This window comes from Apteryx mantelli, chromosome 5, assembly GCF_036417845.1.
Source record: "Apteryx mantelli isolate bAptMan1 chromosome 5, bAptMan1.hap1, whole genome shotgun sequence".
In the NCBI taxonomy this organism is placed as follows: Eukaryota; Metazoa; Chordata; class Aves; order Apterygiformes; family Apterygidae; genus Apteryx; species Apteryx mantelli.
Genome location: NC_089982.1, coordinates 42,319,409 through 42,339,432, shown reverse-complemented (window position 1 = coordinate 42,339,432; position 20,024 = coordinate 42,319,409). Strand labels below are relative to the sequence as shown.

Sequence of the window (20,024 nt, the reverse complement as noted above, 5' to 3'; positions counted from 1 at the left end):
AAGAAAATAAAAATTTTATTTCTCAGTTTGGAAAGGCTGTGTAAAATTACTGGAAGAATAAAAAGAGAGACACACAGTATGTGAGAAAGCATTTCCTAAACTTCATTTCCTAATAGGAAAACATCATAGAAAAGATAGGAAGATAATTCTTCCTTACATCAGCATAGTTATATACTGAAACACTTCTGACAATATTGAAGTTATATTTCTCTTCTGTTTACCATTTTAGGAAATGCAAAATAATATTAAAATGAAATATATACAGAAGAAAGAGAGATGACAGGCAATTCTTTTCCTGGGAAAAAGGAAGCCTGTTTTTAATGCTGCCACAGACCTTCTATGTGATTCAAATTGATTCTTTCAGGCCAGTTTTCTAGAGGACTTTCTCAAATGACTCCCAGAGGAGCTCACCACTGGAAAAAGCAACTAAAAACCGAAGAGCTTATTCAGGTGACAAAATATAGATTTTTGTGCTTTATTTTCAGTGTCGGTCTTTTTGAAGTTTCATTTTAGATTATTGGGAATAAGTCTATGCCTTTTCAACATCTACTGTAACAATCCTGGCAACCTACAGTCCTTAATCTGAAGAAACTAGGAGGGCTGGATGTAGAGGAGCTATGTGAGGCACTGATCATCTGTAGGCTGTGATGTCCTGAATTACTCCCAAGCCCAGGAAAGACAGTGGAAGACAAAACTGGATGAACTGTGTTACGCAAGGATACCCATCCTCCTCTTTTTCTTCAGTGAGCAAAATTATGGCTCAGAGTTGGAGAGGGGCTTGGCTGTCTGGTCAAATAGGCGGTTCTGGGCTTATTTTGATCTGGTTTTCTGCTTGTGCGCTGGGGGGGAGGATTTAAGACCTGATTTCTGTGAACTTCTGGTTGTCCCTCCATTAATATAATCAGGCAAAATGTGCAGTCTCAAAATCCGCAGGCTTCTCTTAATGACAGCAAGCTTTGTGTACAACGTGGCTGGTAATACTTGGGCAGAGCTTTGGGAACTGGTGTCTAGTCCCAGACACCTCTGGCCCACCGGCGGGCTGAGGGCAAGGCACACCGCCTCCAAGGCTTATTTCTCACCTTTATGAAATTAGAATTGTATTGCTCACCTGCTCTGTTAACCCTTTTGAGACCTATACTGAAAAATGCTACATAAGAGCAGGGAAATACTAATTCACAGAGAAGTTAAGGCTGGCTCAACAATGTCAAATACTTGGAGATTCTCTAAATAAATGTGCAATAGGAACAGTTTTGTTATTAGAGTTCTTATTTTTAGAGTACTAATCATTTACACTTTTAGGTATAATGTTTGCCCACCATCTCATGTAAAAGCTGCCTAGTAATACTGACTTCAGATGCCATATCAAGCTTTTATCTTTTTCAGGATTTTTGCTGATCATTTTCTGTTATTTTTCACTTGTGACTATTAAACACACTGAGTATTTCACATTAAATTATCTGCTATTTCCACTTTTTTTTGATCTTCATTTCTATCATGTTGTGCAGTCCCCCAAAGGATGTTTTTTTCCAGTGCCATCAGATTAGAAATCTTAATGGAGAATAAAAAAGATTCATCAGCTAGACCTGGGGAGAAGTTTTATAGCTTAAAACTCAGGTGGACCTATAGCAGAGGCTTTGTACATTTACTGAACCCTGAGGGCAAAGGTGGGTTATTGAGTTAGAGTAATCAAGAGAAAAACAGAATATATATTCTTTGTATTTGTGTTGCAAACTGTAATATGACTTCCTTAGTGAAGATGCATGTGATTTAAATTTGTAAGAAAAATACCTCTCTGGTTGAAAAGGAGAGGGAGGGAGGGGCAGAAAGCATGTGTGTATGGGCGTACATGTATATCTGAAGGTTGTTGCAGCTTTCCAAAGCAGGTTGATTCATCTGTAAGGAAGGGCAGTAAGATTCTGCTTTCTGGCAAAAAAAAAAAAAAATCCTGCTGTCTTTCCTTTTTTTTTTCTCTTTTCTTTACGCTATCACCTGCTTAGATGACGAAGGTTCTCCCTGATCAGAAACATGTTGTATGTTCAGAATACAAGTAAAAGGACATAACTATAGGACTTGTCTGAAAATTATATCAAATGATATAATAAAGACAGGGCAAAAATTGGCTAAGGAAATCAGAGGTAGGTTGTAGTGAGTAAATATAGCAAGATGGAAACAATCAATACAATAATAACTAGCTATAAAACCATTCCAGGTAATAAGAAAACCTGGGAATCAGCAGCAAAGGATCTTGCAAAGATATTGCAAAGTATGAGCTAAGGAAAAATATTTTTCTAACCACATCCAGAAACAAACATTTTATTTTATTTTATAAAAGTCAAAATTGGCACTGAAATAGTCTGAACAATAGTTACTTAGTGAAAGATACATATTTTATTAGATTCTTACAGTAATTAATACTGATCTGTCTGAGTTAGTCTTACATTTGCTACTCATTATACATTCTGTATATTTCCAGAGTACAGATCAACAATATTTGAGGCAATGAAAATGGTATTCCAGTTTTGTACACTGGGCATGATTTCCTATGGAGAACAGATAGAAGAAGAATATTACAATATAAATATATATTTCTGCTCAATGCAAGACATACATGCAACCTTAGAACTAACCATTCACTTGCGATGCTACTAATCACAACCAAGTCAGACTAACTAAACTAAACTAATTTAGTTTGTAAAGCTATACACGTTTGTATACTTGAAATCCTAACCTTTTTGTTTGTTTGTTTTATTTTATACTGAGGCTCATAAAATCATGGTATTTGGCTGCATGGAATAAGGGACAATAAATCAGCTTTTATGCTGTTGTTTAGAAACCCATATAGGATGGGATTCAAGCAGCAGGACATCATGCCCAGTAAATGACATATGCAATATACTAATTTAAAATGTCTGTTAGAAATGAGATTGGCATTGAAATCTGTTACAATGTGGAAAAGGTGAAGGGGCATCCAGCTGAAAGCAAAAACTAGGATCAACACTGTCAGTCTGCAAAAAACTCTCCTAGCTCTTGTCTTAATTCTGGTGATGGATTGGGATACTGTAATCATGTCCTGGATCTCTGTATTTTCTTTTGGTTTCATCTCAAAACAGATAGGTACCCCTGGGATGAACTTACTGGATGAAGAGAGCTGGCTTTTTTCTGTGCAAGAGCTTTCTGGGAGCTCTCTGAAATTAGTGTCCTGATGATGCCTTAAAATAGCTGGCATCACACTTGAAGTCTTTTTGCTGTATCTTCTATGGTGCTTTCTGATAAATGCATAGCTCCATCTGGAATGGCTGGAGGGCTGCACCTGAGTGCCAGTGCTCTTAGATGGATGAATGGTTAGGTTTATCATCTCATTTTCTTCAAATTTGTTTTCCACGTTTGACAGCCTTGAACCTATGCTCCTGCAGACACTGGTATGGCTAGCAGTTAAACATACCAAAGGCAATATATATTGCATCAATAACAAGGATATTGTAAAGGCAATTCTGTAGGAATCAGAAGGCCATGACTCAATGCACAAAAACCTGCCTGCCAGTGCCTCTAAATTCAGAGTTTTGCTGAGATCTACAACTTTGTGGAAAATTGGCAGAGGGGAGCAAATGGCACAGCCAAGGGCCCAAATGGTTGCTATTAAGATATAGCCTTGTTTTGCTGTTAAATTGCTAGAAAGGGGATGCTTTATCATACGGTATCTGACTACAGCAATAGACATTAACATTAAAGTGGAAACTAGAACAGATGCACATTGGAGGAAGGGCATTACGTGGCACATGAGAGTGCCAAACATCCATTGGTCAAGCAGGACAGATGTCAGTGTGAAAGGCGAACAAAACAGCACAACTAAGATGTCAGAAAAGGCCAAGTTACCAATAAGAATGTTTATTGTTGTCTTCTGCTTGCGTTTCATCAGAGCCATTAGTATAAACAGATTTCCCATAAAGCCAGCCAGACTTATAAATGTGTACAGCCCAATGAGAAAGTACTGTATGTCATCAACACTACTCTTATAGTCCTCCCAGGCAGAAAAACTCCTTGTAGTAGCAGAGGTGTTCTTGGCAGGTGTCCTGTTGTTATGGTCTTTGGATCCTAAATCCATATTCTAGTCCTGCTTGGAACAAGAAAAACATTAATTAGCTACTGAAGGAAAGATGATACTGGTGTTAATGTATATATAATAAAATATAATTTTATCTCATGTCACCTTAATGCAATTAAATTAATAGTGGTGTTATTCTGTTGTGAGGCAAATCCTGCATAGCTTCAGGTCAGCACAAGCCAGTTTCATAGGTTTTAGCACGTGGCATTCAGCACACCTTGGCCTCAGTACCTGGCTGCTCATATTCGGTGATTACAATTTAAGGATCTGCCTTATGAGGCTGGCTTTTAACTATGTTTTGCTATAGACCAAATTTGCAGATTTGCTATTTGCATATATAATGATGTTTTGCTATTGTCAACCTGTCCATGCGCGAGCAGCTAGTCACAAAAGCAATCCATTTAGAGTCAGCAAAATTACTCCTGTGAGTAACAGCTCATTGATACCAGTAAGGAAATTCACAATCGCCATCTGGGCAGGTGCCTAATCATTACATGACAACAAACTAAAATGGGAGCACCGGAAAATATACGATGTTTTGAAATACAATAAAAACTGCAGTAGTATGTCTTACCTTGCTAGTAAAAAACTGATACAAAATAGTGGAAAGTTGCAAAAAGAATAAGTTTCTAAGGATAGCTACTGTCCCACAGGGGCCAGTGGAATTCCTAACATGATGCTTATACAAACCATCTTCTCTTAATTTGGAAAAATAGTGTTGAACATAATGTTGAACACTGCTACTCGAGCAGAAGGGAAAATTGCTTAAAAAACATCCAAACAAAATAAATAGATATAATACAGAGAGGACAGTGTTAACCGTATGCAAACCCCACCCAATCATTTGAAAATTCATTCCAGTTTAGATGCAAAACCTGCATGTGTTAAAGCTTCTAAGTCAAAATTCTCAAAAGTGCACATATCAGCTACAAATTTCCTTAAGGCTTAGAAAGCTCAGGCAAGACAATGCAAAAAGACCTAAACAAAACCAAAACACACTTAAAATGAGCAGAAGGTTTTTCACTCTTCTTCATTCTAGCTGCCAATGAGCACGACTTGAAGTCATTGGAATTGAAGTCAGTGACTTCTGAAATCAGCTGAAATTTCTTTCTGTTTTCTAAGTCTGAGTTAACATAAATTTTATCCGAGTATTTCAGAGGGCTCTGCCCTGGAGAAAATACATAATCCCCTGCTTCAGGCTTATGGAATTATATCCCTATTATGTAATAGCTACAATATTTTTGTTTCCTGTATTCTGCATAGAGGAATCATGATTTTTTTTTGCTATGACTGATGCTTTGTGGATTTCAATGTGTGCATGTACCTATAATCTGCAGACTTTCTTTTGATTTTGACACTTTCCCCGAAAATTTCAAAAATTGCAAAGTGGATCTGCTGCTCTACAAGCTTGCTCTCTTGCTCATAGGGAACAAATTGCTCACTCAGCCTCAGTGTCCCTGGCAGTAAGCTCCAAAAAATATTTCCCTCCCATGCTGTTGATCTTCAGTCCCCAGTCTTAGCATACCACTGATTTCAGAGGGCTCTCTGCACTTACTGGCATGTATCTTCCTGTTTTGTTTTAACAGCTGCTTCTATTTTTTGGGACTCATTCACTCTCTGTCACTGGGTCAATCTCAGTGTAACATGCAGTATGTAGCTTTCAGCGAAATGAAGATTCCTGAAAATCCCACAGTAGGAAACAGAACTAAATAATACAGCCTCTTTTGAAAATGTTGTCCTCATATTTGAAGTGTATTGCTAAACTGAACAGTAGTCACTACAGTGCCAAGGTGCTCTTAGGCATGTTTTCAAGATCAGATTTAATCAGTCTGAAGGTATCTGACGGAGATTTTCTAGCTATGAGCTCCAAGAGTTGGATCACTTTCATCACCTACATCCATCAGTCAGTATGATTTCCTCAAGATAAATGAGGTTCCCTTTTCTGTATTCCTCTGCAGACACTCTCTGAGGCTGTGCTCAGTTACACCTGCATGAGCTCACACCTTGTGAGTTTTAAAGGGGTTTGCTTAGGTCTCCTTTAGTTTCTATAGGATGCATGAGATAGAAAGCTAGGATGCATGAGGTAGGAGTGACTACAACTTCATGCCAGAATCCAGGGTGCGTAGGAAAATTTACTGTGAGAATCAGATTAATTCAATTAGCATTCAATACAAGGAGTATTTGTAGTTCCCTTTTACAATAAAATGGAATTTATGACAGCTGATGTACCATGATCTTGAAAGATTTTAAGTAACACCTCCTTAAACGTCATTTGTCCATGCTGCACCTTAATATCACTCTTTTAATTCTGACTCTTATTTTCATCAAAATAATGCTTCACAGGACTTTTCAATTACAGTTGATATAAGGCCTGAGAGTAGCAGAGAGAACTTAAGTGGTTATTCAGTTTTAGCTGAGTTGAAGACAGCAGATAACCTACAATGTGCTAGTTAAATACATTTAAATTCTTAACATTCATTTCATTATTTCATGTAAAAGCATTTGCTTTATATTTAAAATACAAAAAAGTCACTATTTAGGAGAGTGAATAGGCTGAATATTTTTCTATTTCCTTACATATTTAAAGGGAAATTTTCAATAGCACAAAAGTTTGGCAGGCACCCATCCTCCATTGAAGGCATATGTGCTTTCAGAAAAATTTCCTCCTGTTAGATGAGATGCTTATATTAAGGTTTATTCAGGGGTAAGAGCTTATATGCTACAGTATTAGTACCTATTAAGGCAATTCTGACTGGCTGGTGCCTGTATTGTCTAGCCTGTTCAGTCTGTGTAACGGTGTCCATACAGGACAATTAATTTTTACTGCTGTGAACAAATTACAGTCCTATGATTCCTTTTTCTTTTTCTTTTAAACTTTAAAGACAAATAAAGACAAATATATATAAGGAGGAAGCAAAACATGAAAATTCTCTTAAAGACACAAACTCCCTTCTCTCCTCCAAATACTGGCATGGTCACAGGACTGTATAGGAAATGAAGTTATAGATATTGTTTTTTAACTTGTACACCACTTAAACAGTTACACCAATACTTTACACCATCATGAACAGTCAGGCTGTAACTGTCTGATCATCTAAGCTTATGGAAAACACCGAGCTGTGTAGTTACTGCTGAAGAAATGATGCCCTTATATCACTAAAGATTGAGATAGTGTCTGAGCCAAAAGACGCTGCTGAAGAGTCCCACTCTCGGTGCAAACTAAAGATCAAATGCTGCTGCTTCAGACGTTCCTGTTCTTTACATGCAACAGCAAAAACTAGTCTGGGAACCCTGGAGATTTCAAAAGGTTGAGATTACTTCCGAAGTACAGAAGAAAGATTTTCATGCATGTTAATGGCATGTCTCTTTATGTGGCTAATTAAAAGAAGCATTACAACGTTATCCTGCAAAACAAGAATATGGCTTTCCAAAATAAGCAAAAACCAACTAATAAGATTATTTGTCCAGACGCAAAGTGATGTAAGGTGATGGGGTATTCGTTCGCCAGAAGAGAAAACTTGGAATGTATGATTAAAATACACGCTGCGCAACACAGCAGCTCCCAGCTTGCAAAGGAAAAAGAAAAGAAAAAGATATATTGTTTTTGTTTCTAGACCTCGCTAGGGAACCCCACGGCATCGCTCAGCCCTGCGCGCACGAAACGCACCCGCGGAGAGCCAGCAGCACTCATCCCCGCCGCGGCGGGCGGCGCGGCTCCGGCCGAAGCGCGGCGGGGCGGGTCCGGCAGCGGGGCCGGACCCGACCCGACCCGACCCGACCCGACCCGACCCGCGGTTCCGGCGGCTCCTGGGCCGGGCCTCCTCGCTGCAGCTGCCGCGTAAACCAGGATTTCCGCGCGTTTGCCGACAGCGCACTTGCCCCGCGTAAAACTGCGCAGCCCCTCCGGAGGGCTTTGCCCGCACTCCGGAGGGGGCTGAGCCCCGGCCGCCCCCTGCGCGGCTCCCCGCGGCCGCGGCTCCCGCTGCGCGGCGGCTGCGCGCGGCTCCGCGGCCGAGCGCCCGCCTGAACGTGCCGCCTCACCTGGGCGCCGGGCGCGGTGCCCCGCTCTGCCCGCCGGGCTCATGGGGGTGCCGCGGCCCCGCTGCGGTGCGGGCCCGGGCCCGGGTGCGGGTGCGGGCCCGGGCCCGGCTGGCTGCTGCCGGGGCTCCTAGGGCCGGCGGAGAGCCCGGCCCTGCCGGGGCCTCAGGCGGGCCGGGGCCCCGCGGAGCATCTCAGCGGCCCCGTCGTGCCCCCGAGGCCGGTGGAGGTGGCAGCCCAGGTGGCACCCATCACTGGAAAGGGGTCCGCGGCCGAGCGACCGCAGCTCCTAACGGAAAGGATGAAGGCGACATCCTCCAGGCTGCCTGGCGGCGGAGCCTACACAGGTGCTGTCGTCCCTACGGAGGCGGGAGGGAGTCGTCGCTGGCCAGGCAGATGCATCCTAGCCTAAAGGCTAGACCTGGTTCCTCTTGATGCTGCCTGAAATGCTTGCCGTTCATTCGCTTACAGCCATGATTAGGGCTTAATTTACTTCATGGATGCATTTCGGTAGGCTATTTTGTGCGATATGTGGAGCATATTATTTCAGCATTAAATGGTATGACAACTATAGTTTCCATGGAAATATAATGATACTGTAAACAAATCCTGCACTCACCAGTATTTAAGGGAAGCTCTCAATTTTTCCCTCTGAATTCAGGACATAGCAATTTGCAATAGTGAAATGCTCTTGATGTTGTGGAACATCAAGAAGTCTGAAAATAGCTAGGCAATCACAGAGGACTGCTCTGAGTGCTCTTTAGTCCCGCTCACTTTGGCCTGAGCTGGGCTTCAGCAGCATTCACACATACTACTCAAACCCTTTAATTTTTAACATTCTTTAAAACAAGTGGGAGGTGATGCATTCCCCAAACAGTATTTCTCTCTGAGTTGAATAGCTCAGTTCTTGCAGGGGCAAATACCTGAAGGGAAGTTTTAATTTGATCAGGGCTGTCAGTGGGAATGCAGGGCATTTTTAAGTGAACAATATTTTAAAGTGTAAAAGCTGTTGGGTATGTCATAGGATAAAACATTAAAAGACAAATTCTGCTGTTCACACCAGCCGTTATCTTCTAGCAAAAGAAGTCTCATTGATCACTGTCCAATTATAGGACTACCAGAGAACTGAGTGACATGCAGGCCTCTGGGAGCAAAAGTGGCAGAATCTGACACGAAAACGTAGTGACTGCTATTTGCCAAGGCACTCCTTCTACTCTTGATACTAACACAGTACTACTGGAAAGCTGTCAGTATAATTAGCCTGTGAAAAATTGTACCACACAAAGACAAAACAGCTGCAGCACCCATATTGTAAGGTAACTTTGGAACACTGAAAGTCCAGTTAGGATCTCTATTTAATTTAGTTTAAAAAAATTAACTGTTCCATTTAGGTTAAATGATGAAGGAACAATTAACCTTAATCTTCAGCGGATGAGCTCAGTATGATGAGAAAGATTGCATCCCGTGTTCTCTTTGCCTGTTTCTGCATTATTCACCACCCACTGCTGGTGAATCATTGCATGTGCAAGCGAAGTGCAGGGAGCTGGCAGGTGGAAGTGACATGCCAATCCATCTCATCATATTAAGACAGCTCTCCTTCTGTTAGTCACAAAGGAGAACAAAATTAATAATCCTTTATAGGGCTGAGCAGCAGCTCTTAGCATTTTCGACCATTTTCCCATCTAACACTGATGGCTTTGAAGCTTTTCACACAAGTATGTGACAGGAAGATAGAAACCCTCCCTTGGCCTAACCAACTGTGCAGGGGACTAAGACTCACATTTCCCCAGGTGCTGAATAACCTGGGTGCCCCATATTCCAGGTGAGTTTCCTGCATTGCTCGCCCTGCTGCTTGGACTAGAAGGTCCCTCCTAGAAGGAGCTGTCAAAGGGAAGTTTTAGAGACACTGTATCTTTCTGTGGAAACTTCTGACTCCAGAAAAATGACATTCTCTTTAAAAAAAAAAAGTTTGCCAACAGAGCCACAGATGGGAAAGTGTAGGAAATTGTGGGTTCTTACATCCTATTGCTATGAGTTCTGGGAGTTACACTGTATCTCTGTAAAGGTACAAACAGCCTACCTCCATGTTGTCCATTTCTGTGACAGGTAGTCACCTACTACAGCTTCCCAAACAACTTCCATATGGAATTAAATTGTTCTTAGCAAGAGCAATCACTAAGACAAGAGTTTCTTCCTCAAAACAACTTACTCTAGGAACAAAATATCATACTTGTTTTTTTGATCATCCTGTTTCAGGAGAGTTCATCAATGAGTAATGTACAGGCAGGTGTGGTTTTTTTTTTTTTCCACCCAAACCTGTAAATAACATCAGATTTCTCTTAACAGTATTTGGACAGTTAATTGCTGAGACTTGATCACATCAGAGGCAAAGCTTTACTCAAAAAAATGCCACTAGCATTTTTTCCTCTTCATTGGTTGTGTACCTCTGATTGCCAGTATCGCTACTGAATAATAAAATAGGTGATCTGGAGATAGGAAAAGGTAGGACTCAGGACTGACACTGGATATAGTACAAGTTCCCTAGAAGTCAGTCACTGGATCAGCATCCATGCAGTCATTGAACCCATGGAGGAGTCCTCCAGGAAGTAAAAGTTCATAATGATGGAGGATACCTGCTCTGATGGAGCTGGGGGAGAAAAATGGTATATTAGAGAGAGAGAGACTCCTGGATGAGAATGGCACAGCAGAAAATACAGGAGAGGACTCTATCAGATTTAAGAATGCAAATTCATTTTGGCAAGTTTCTTATCATATTCCCAAATATATCTTTCTTTTGGGAGTGTTGTCTCAATATATTTGAAAATTTAGCTTCTAAAGGCTAACTGTGAAAGACATGAAGACTCAAAGCTCCAACTGAAGTCAGTGAGAATGGAAGAATGCCTCTGAAAAATCAAGGTTTAAACAGCCAGTGTCCAAATTCCACAGCATACAGTCAGTCACCCTGAGTCAAAGGCTACTGTGAGTCAGTCTAACATTATTATAAAGTCTGCTGCCAATGGAGCAGCTATCTATCAGCAAGACAGTCTAAAATGGAAGGACATGGCTAAAAATAGTCTGAGGAATTTTATGAGAGCCACAGAAAGCATTTCTGTTGGTTGAATTTGTTTTTCCACACATCAGTCCAACTGTTCATTCCACACATGTACAAAGTACTATTAAAAATCCCAGTTATGTTTTGCTTCTCTAGATATATACTTGCCACATCTCTTCCTCAGGGTCTTCTTACCTTGCATAAAACAGTTGGACATGAATGCAATGAGCCTTGGACTACTGAAAAGGTAGTGATGCTTGAGCTGTCTTTGCGATGAAGGGCAGGACATCTGAGTAGGTAACTGACCATTTTTGTAAGAAGGGTTTGTGTTACCTAACAGCTTGAAACCTGAATGGGCTGGCTGTAGCTGTAGGAAACATGTTTTCTTCTGTATTTTAGGCAAATAGACAAAGGTTATGTCTCAAGTAGTCTTCAAGTAACATTGCATATCATCAGGCTAGCTTTAAACTAGTTAGCTTGACTATACTGTGGAACTGCAGCAGCATGGCACTCAGCAGAGATTGACCACATAATTATTCATGCAGCTTATTTGGGTTTGTGACACTAGCAGTCAAATGAAGTGTAGGTTTGGGGGCAGTTGTAGTCGTTGCAGTATAGACATGCTCTTAGACACACAGAGGATTTGATGCTATTCTCATTGTAGTCAACAGCAAAATGCCTAGTTAGTTAAATTATTTCAGTGCAAATTTTTTTCCATGTGTTTCATAAAAACATCTTGTTCCCTTCTCAATGCTACTGCTTCAAAGAAGCACTATTGTCTTTTACTCCTGCTGTTCTATTTCATTAGTTAAAATACTTTTATTCTGTTTATTGCACTTATTCTCTTTTTGCAATGTAATGCCTTCACACAAATACACATGCACCCACAAACAAACACAGTCTTACAGCATAGGGTGCCTTTGATGCACTAAAATAATTTACTCCAAGGAAGAAGATAATCTATCTTGCTATCTTGCTACTCCAGTGTTCTTGTGCCTTGTCAGTGATTAGGAGTAGAAAAGAGTTACAGAGGTATTATTTGACATCTTTTTGAGCTTAGTGCTTCACCTGTAATATAATACTGCTGAGACTGGAGACACCTAGAATAGCTAAAAGAGCTGCTAATATCTGATTTTCTTTTAGTACATACTTGATGCTGTGCAGCCTTTACTTTACAGCATGCATTTTATATAGATATAATGTAAAAAGTTTGAAAAGAATATCTCTCTTTATTAAAATTATTATTTATTAGTTATGTTTATATTTTGTTATTTTAGTGCTCACATGTATATGAAGTGCTTCAGAAACGATTGGTATAGCTCCAATAGATTCAATCATCTGAGGTGAGCACACAACACAAGGTGTTTGTGTGACAGGACGGAATGCTTGTGTTAAGACTAGGATTATAGCAAACTACGCTTTAAAGGAATGCTTAGGCTCCAAAGTTAAGAATACTGAATTAACTTAATGGTTTTTCAACACAGCATCAGCCTTGGCTTTTACAGGCCAGAGGGCTCTTCTGAAGTACTACCCAAACCTTATTTAATTAGATCTGTTGGCATTATCATAGGATTGATATGGGGATGAGAAAGATGATGAGCCTGTAGTTAAAATTCAGGACTTCTCTTACCAACTCCCCAGTGTCCTGTGCAGACCCACTGCAGGAGACCAGGCTCAGTGACTTGGGTAGCCCCTTCCATTGCTCCACTGCTCTGCTTAAGGCCTGACCTTGCATCCACTTGCAAAGTGAATGAGCTTCTGTTACCGTCTCTATGATTTCAGGTCCTTGAGTGGCAGATAGGATCCTATCTTCAATCTCTATAGGTGATAGTTATGTTTATATATTATAGTATAAAAGATGTATCATGAGATTTTTTTCATCTGTTTAGATGATGTTTGAAGTTCTTGTAGAATAACCATTAAAATATGAAGTATTATGAATCGCTTCATTTACTGATGAAAGGGAGACAGTTCTGAGATGAACCCTCACAACTAATGGCAATATGAAGGAGAAAGATCCTACTTACTTGAAACTTTGGAAATTTCTATGGCACAGATAATGGCATTTCTCTATTTGGATTTTGCTAGGACACCATATTAATGCCTCCTATTCTGAACTTGTCCTAAAGATGTGTAAATACTGCATCTCTGCTCTTGGTACCCATTGGCAGAGTGCTAGGATTCTGCATCATAGAATGCTTATTTTAATTTTTAAAAAAGCTGTCTTACCCATATGGGTAAAAGCATTATAGGGAAATAGTGAGATCCTCCTGGCATAGAAAAGAAAGGCTTTTTCCCTACCTAGCCACACAGAGATTGCCCTTAAAAATGTATATATTGGATAATAATTCTCTTTTTCAGTAATGTCTTGAATAGTTCCATGTCCATAATCAGCGAAGATCTTCAGTTATACATGTCCTAAAACATCACTGGTTCAGACTAAAATATGCCCTTTATGGGATCTTCTGCTCTAACTTTGATCTTTGGGTTTACAGCTTTGCTCTGCTCAAATGGAAATTGGTGCATGTTAACAATGAACAGTTTTTTTTAAGTTCCCGAGTGGCATTATATACAGCCTGCAGTAACCTCCTGGCTGCTGCTGTTAAAATGTCAGCAGTGCCCAAGTTACTGGTTTAGAGCAACCTTGAGGTACACCTGCATTTTCCTTTCTCACAGTGAGGGCTGCAGTTTAAACGTACTTGAGCTGAGCTCCTAGAAATACAGGATAAACGCGAACCTCAATGTGGGATTCTGAAACCTTCCCATGAAGCTCATTCTGCAAAAAATATTACAATCATTTATTATGTGCACCTGATTTTTTAGTAGTAATTAATATGGTTCTTCTCTTGAGAGTAACCAGCAACATAACAGTGTTGTCATATAATACAGGTACGACTGAAGGTAAGAATGTAAGAGATTGTAACTTCTTACACTTGAAAAATTAATCTGGAGCCTTGGAAGAGTTAGGACCTCTGTTTTGTAAGCATTCCAATTTCTTAATGTAGCCTGCAGGCTACATGCCAGTTATATGATTTTCAAAGTGCTTTTTAATAGATATGAGTTTATCTGAATAGCTTCTCTTGGACTTCTGTTTTGGGATCCAGACCCACTGTTTTTTATACCTATTAGAGCTGCTGCAGCAGTGCTTTTAATAAGTGAGAGAGCAGGGTATCTCAGGATCATGAAAAGAATGAAGAGAAAATAAAATTAGTATTTGCTTTTTATGAATGTGTTCAGTAAATAGTGGAAGTCTGAAACTATCCTCCCATAGCTGGTAGTAGTTTGCAGAGCTACTCATGCCAGCTGTATTAAAAAGTCTGGTTGCTGAAAACTGCAGTTTTTATAAGAACAGGAAGAGCTGGCTGAGGCTTTCCAGCTCTGCATGTCTTTATGAGGATTTGCTCTTTACTTTCAGGGGTCCATTCTCTTTCCAGCTCCCTGGAATATCCCAGTGGTGAGTATGAACCTGCAGAAATGCCTTTCTTTTTCCACAGCTCATATAGTATGATGAACCACTTGGCTGGCATGAATCAGAAAGACACCTGCAGAGGGACACACTGACAGTTGTATTTTCTTGAGGTTTGATATTTCCTTTATTGACTTAGTTTACTTTTAAATAGTTTCATATTACTTCTAATTGGAAAAAATAATAACAGCAGCAATTCTCATCAAGCCAGTCATCACTGTTCATGAAAAATACAGGCCATAAGCTAGTTGTACTGGTTTAAAAGGACAAAACAAACTTTAGAACTTGCTCCTCGTAGTTAAAATCGCCTCCTATTCCACTTTCCAAAAAGGTTTTTTTTAATATCATCTTAACTTTGGCCACAAGGTGGCAATAATTTGCAAACAAAATGCTGAAACAGCCAGACAGCAATTTGAAACTGTCTCCCTTCCTGAGCTTTTCTCTGTGCTCTTCCCCCTCCTCTTTTGTTTCAATATTTAATTGCATTTATATCTGAATTACTAGGCAACCCACCCCCAGATGTGTAATTTAAAGGTGATGTGCTTGCAGTGAGATTTTCAGGATATGCTCAGCAGAACACCATCATGTGATACTGGGATAAGGTGGAGTTTGGCTTTAAGGGGGAGTCTCCAGCCTTCCTCACCAATCTTTAGGATCTGAGCTGGAGGAATACCAGAGGCGCCTTCCCCTTTCCCTACTCCTTGTTCTCCATCCACCCTCGGGAGCCAACCCCAGAGAAGATCAAAGACAGGCAGAGCAATTGCAAGGTGAGTTTCTCCTGTGACTGCTTTCCCATGACTAAGTGTGTGGTTGTGTGCTGTTTAGGCTGATGTTTGCTTGCTCCATTAGGTGCAGATGACAAAATCCCAGGGAGGGGTAGGCTTCAGGTTGGAGTTGCGAGTGTTTGGGTAAACCGTCAGCTTGGGCTAACAATGTTTTGTGCTTCCCTTTGAAGAGCTCCAATAGTTTTTATGCTGTATCCCCAGTCACCTCACAGCACGCTATTTTACCCTTTTGATCCTTCAGCATTAAACTTTTGATTGAAATCCTTTTGGAGACTTGGACGGGTGTGTGTGGTGGGGGAGGCTGTGCAATCCCTGGGGTGGGGGGGGGCGTTGCAGAGGTGTAAGTCCCCACCCCAACACCTGGGGTGGGATGGGATCTCTCCTTCCTGGCTTGGGGAGCTGGCGGGGTGAGGGACAGGGAACAGCTTGGCTGTCCAGGAGAAGCAACCCCATCCCCTCCTGACCTCTAGTCCCTTTTGGAGAGGTGGGCAGGGAGGAAGGACTTCCCACCGCTTGCCATCAGCACTGCTTTTCCGAGCCGGGCCCCAGCAGACGTCCGGGGGCTCTAGGTTTCCTCTCTGCTTTGGGGACAGGAGAGGGAAGAAGGAGCATCAGCATTTTCTGGTTTTGAGTTTGATATTTAATAAATAACCAAGAGCAGAGCTTGACTAAGGGAAAAGAAAACCCAAGAGCATGAAATCTAGGCCTGACACCTTGCCGGTGCTGAAGAGGTTGCAGCTTATGAGAGTACCTGCCTCTCCCCTCCCTGCAGGATGTTGCCCCTTGCCCATCCTGCACCCATCAGTGTCCCGTTCAGTCCCAGCGCTGACCTGGCCACCCTGTGCTGCAGGTGTACCAGTGGAGATCGTGTTTAAAGCCGAATGTTGATTGTCAGGCTGGGATAAAGTCATGCTGTTGGAAATCGAGGAGTCCTGACTCCTCATTGCCTGCAAACACACACACCTCTGGCATGAAGCATCTACTTCTGGAGCTGTCTGAAGCAAAGCTTCAAGAAGCCCCAGGGCAAAGAGGTTCTCTACTGGACTCTAAAACGGACTATGCAGACTAAGGAGACCTGATAAATGTAGTTAGCAGAGGCAGTAGCTCTGAGAGTTAATGTTCAGGTGCATGCCTAGCTAGCTGGAAAATCAGAGTAGCCAAATCTCAGGCAGAGATGCCTTTCTCTGAAGCCTGTGACATTAACTTTGTCAGTAAGATGGTCACTCAGAGGTGGACTACGTCTCCTGTTGTGGTTTGATGTAGCCATGCGGTGATTATAAAGAGCCAGCTTCAGCAGAGAGTGCAAAGCCAGCTGAGGTGAGCTTGGGAGGCTGGTGACAGCTGGCGACTGGATCCCGCATTGGCACTGCCCCGCTGTTGCTGACCCTCAGAAAGAGCTGGAGCTGCAAGCCCAACCCATGAAGGCTGGGCTCTGCCCCAAGGAGAAAGAAGCTCCGGGTCTGGTCCCTGGCACAGGTCTAGTTAATGAGATGTCTGTTTTTGGTAACAGCCAAAGATGATTCTGCTTTGGAGACTTATGTCTGTTGTCACTGAGATTTATATGAACTATCACTTAGGATACCCCATTTGGGGTGACTTGTAATAAAGTAGATTATAGCGGGATATGTTTTTGCACCATTTTTGTTAACTGCCGTATGGGCTGGGCTTAGAATCCACTTGTGTGAATTTTAGAGGTCATTACTTTCATTACCACAGCCTAAGGTTAAGTGAGCAATAAATTTAGCTCATGGGAGAGTGGGCAGAGGGAAAATTCCAGATTCAGGATGGCCGCTGCTAACTGCAATTTGGAGTAGAGGCTTGTCATGTTATTTGATTTTCTCTCTTTTTTTTCCCCCCTCCTGAACACACATGCTTGAGTTTCTCTGATTTTAAAAACAGAGGCCTTGCAAAGGGGATGTTACTTAGGCATGCCTATTTGTGTTGCATGGGTAAATACATTTTCTGCAGTGTTTAATTTTTGCTTTTTTTGTCCTTCATTTCGTTTTGTTCTTTCTTTGCTGTACAGCCCTGCTAGCTGAGATTAAGGTGTTCAGAGCTTCTGATTTGCCTTGACTCAATGCCAGTGCTGCTGTGGGCACTTGGCCACTCAACATCAAGTGTATGTATTAGGTAAAAAGCAATGGAGCAATTTTTGGAGTAATTTTTCCACCCCTCACTTACTTTAGTGAGATTGTTTTTTTCCCCTTGTTATCCTATGGCTGGATAAAATGCCACTTGGAGCACTTTGCGAAAGCAAATTGTTGCAGATTAAACCTGTGACAAGGAGATCTAAAAAAGACTGAGGAAAGGCTACCGTGGTCTAAGACTGAAATTACTCCTCAGCCCCGTATTTCGTGGACCTGTAGGGCGCGAGCAGTAGCAGTTCCCTCGCCCGCTCGCAGGCGCGCGTTTTCATGCGTCCTTCTGCCTTCCTTCCCGCGGACTGCAGCCACCAGCCGCGGGGCGCGACCACCCTCCTCCTGCGGGGAATGCTCCCCGGCCACGGAGCGCCCGAGCTGGTGGTGAGCTAATCCCCAGGGAGAAGCGGGGCTGCGGCGCCCCGCGCCCACGCTGTGCCCGGCAGCAGCACCCCCGCGGGTCTCACCCCTTCGCAGGGGGTGGTTTTGCACTCCCTGAAGCAGCTGCGCTGTAAGCGGGGGCGTAGGGGGGGCAGAGCAATAAACACACCTGCCTCTGTCCCCACTCCAGGTCGTGCGAGGGAAATGTGGGACCGAGGATTGGGGTCTGCTCAAGGGCTGACGGGAATATTTTGAACTTTGGAAACGGTTTGGATGAAACCCGTGGCAGCTGTACAGCAAACTGCAAACAACATGAATGCCTCAGTTCTCGTCTCGCCTGGAAATAACTCCGTGCACCTGAATTTTTCAGAGAAGAATTCCCAGATCTTGCAGTTTGAGGATGAAGATTGCCATGTGCCTTTGGCCATGGTCTTCACTTTGGCCTTGGCTTATGGGACTGTGATAATTCTGGGCATCTCTGGGAATCTGGCCTTGATTATCATTATTCTAAAGCAAAAGGAGATGCGCAATGTTACTAATATCCTCATTGTCAACCTGTCCTTCTCTGATCTTCTGGTGACCATCATGTGTCTTCCCTTTACCTTTGTATATACTTTAATGGACCACTGGATTTTTGGGGAAGCCATGTGCAAGTTGAATCCTTTTGTGCAATGTGCCTCAATCACTGTCTCTGTCTTTTCTTTAGTCCTCATTGCTATTGAACGCCACCAGCTGATCATCAATCCCCGTGGCTGGAGGCCGAATAACAGACATGCCTACATGGGGATTGCTGCCATATGGATTTTAGCCACAGCTTCCTCTTTGCCTTTCCTGATTTACCATGTGTTAACAGATGAACCCTTCAGAAACATAACATTTGATGAATATAAAGACAAATATGTGTGTTTGGACCTGTTCCCTTTGGACACCGCCAGGCTTTCTTATACCACGACTCTTTTGGTCATTCAGTACTTTGGACCGCTTTGTTTTATATTTATTTGCTACTTAAAGGTAAGAGAGATTCCCCTTTGTGATCTGTCCTTCCTTCTGTCTGATGTTTGTTTATCCTTGCAAAGTTTATGTTTGCAGGTTAAATCATCCCACATGTTTCTCTGTTGAATTTTCTGCAGATATACATACGATTAAAAAAAAGGAACAACATGATGGACAAGATGAGAGACAATAAATACAGATCCTCTGAAACCAAAAGGATCAACATCATGCTGATCTCAATAGTGGTTGCGTTTGCAGTTTGCTGGCTGCCTCTCACCATCTTCAATATTGTGTTTGACTGGAATCACGAAATTTTGCCTGTTGCGACCTGCAGCCACAATCTGTTATTCCTGATTTGCCACCTCACAGCCATGATCTCTACTTGTGTGAACCCTATCTTCTATGGGTTTCTCAATAAGAACTTCCAGAGGGACTTGCAGTTTTTATTTCATTTCTGTCACTTCCGCTCCCGTGAGGAGGATTATGAGACTATAGCCATGTCCACCATGCACACAGATGTTTCAAAAACCTCTTTAAAGCAGGCAAGCCCAGTTGCATTTAAAAAAATAAGTAGTGATGATGATGACAAAATATAAAAAAAGTAATAATAATCCTACACCAAACTGCTGGAAGTGTGAATACAAGTGAGGTGTGTTCGAGGACAAGCACAATCATGTAACAAGTATAAAATGGATAAAGCTTTTCTTCCTTTTTTCAAGGAACTTTGTTGTCACTTTGAAATTATATGCTGTGCATTTCTGCACCTTTTGCTGCTTTAATGTTCACAGCAGTTATACCTGAATCTTATTACAAGATATAGTTGGACCTGCTACTGCCTAGGGTTTTCATCAGCTATCTTTTGTTCTGTTTTCTTTGTATAATTATGCACTTTAGCACAAAGATTTATATTGACTTTTTTCCAAAGGAGTATTTTTCAGGAGTGTCCATCTCAGACCATTAGAAACAATATGGACCACAGAGAGGCTGTCACTACAGAGGACACCATGTGCATAAAATTAGGATATTCTGATTTGAAGAGGTCTTTTTTTTTTTTTTTTAATCTGGCTTT

At 41.8% G+C, this 20,024-nt stretch overlaps 2 protein-coding genes across 2 annotated transcripts; one reads left to right on the top strand and one right to left on the bottom strand.

The window, feature by feature from the left end:
• Window positions 1–2,770: 2,770 nt before the first annotated feature.
• On the bottom strand, window positions 2,771–4,102 carry NPY5R (neuropeptide Y receptor Y5). The gene has a single exon (XM_013942102.2). The coding sequence runs from the start codon at window positions 4,100–4,102 to the stop codon at window positions 2,771–2,773; it is 1,332 nt and encodes a 443-aa protein (XP_013797556.2).
• Window positions 4,103–18,193: 14,091 nt separating this feature from the next.
• On the top strand, window positions 18,194–19,732 carry NPY1R (neuropeptide Y receptor Y1). Its single transcript, XM_013942099.2, has 2 exons — window positions 18,194–18,973; window positions 19,093–19,732. Exons 1-2 carry the CDS (start codon window positions 18,236–18,238, stop codon window positions 19,549–19,551), a joined length of 1,197 nt encoding a protein of 398 aa, XP_013797553.2. The 5' UTR covers window positions 18,194–18,235; the 3' UTR covers window positions 19,552–19,732.
• The last annotated feature ends 292 nt before the right edge of the window (window positions 19,733–20,024 follow it).

Excerpts from the sequence above, each read along its gene's own strand:
- NPY5R (XM_013942102.2), bottom strand. The coding sequence starts at position 4,102 with ATGGATTTAGGATCCAAAGACCATAACAACAGGACACCTGCCAAGAAC.
- NPY1R (XM_013942099.2), top strand. The coding sequence starts at position 18,236 with ATGAAACCCGTGGCAGCTGTACAGCAAACTGCAAACAACATGAATGCC. Across the intron at positions 18,974-19,092 it reads TATTTATTTGCTACTTAAAG|ATATACATACGATTAAAAAA; the intron begins GTAAGAGAGATT and ends AATTTTCTGCAG.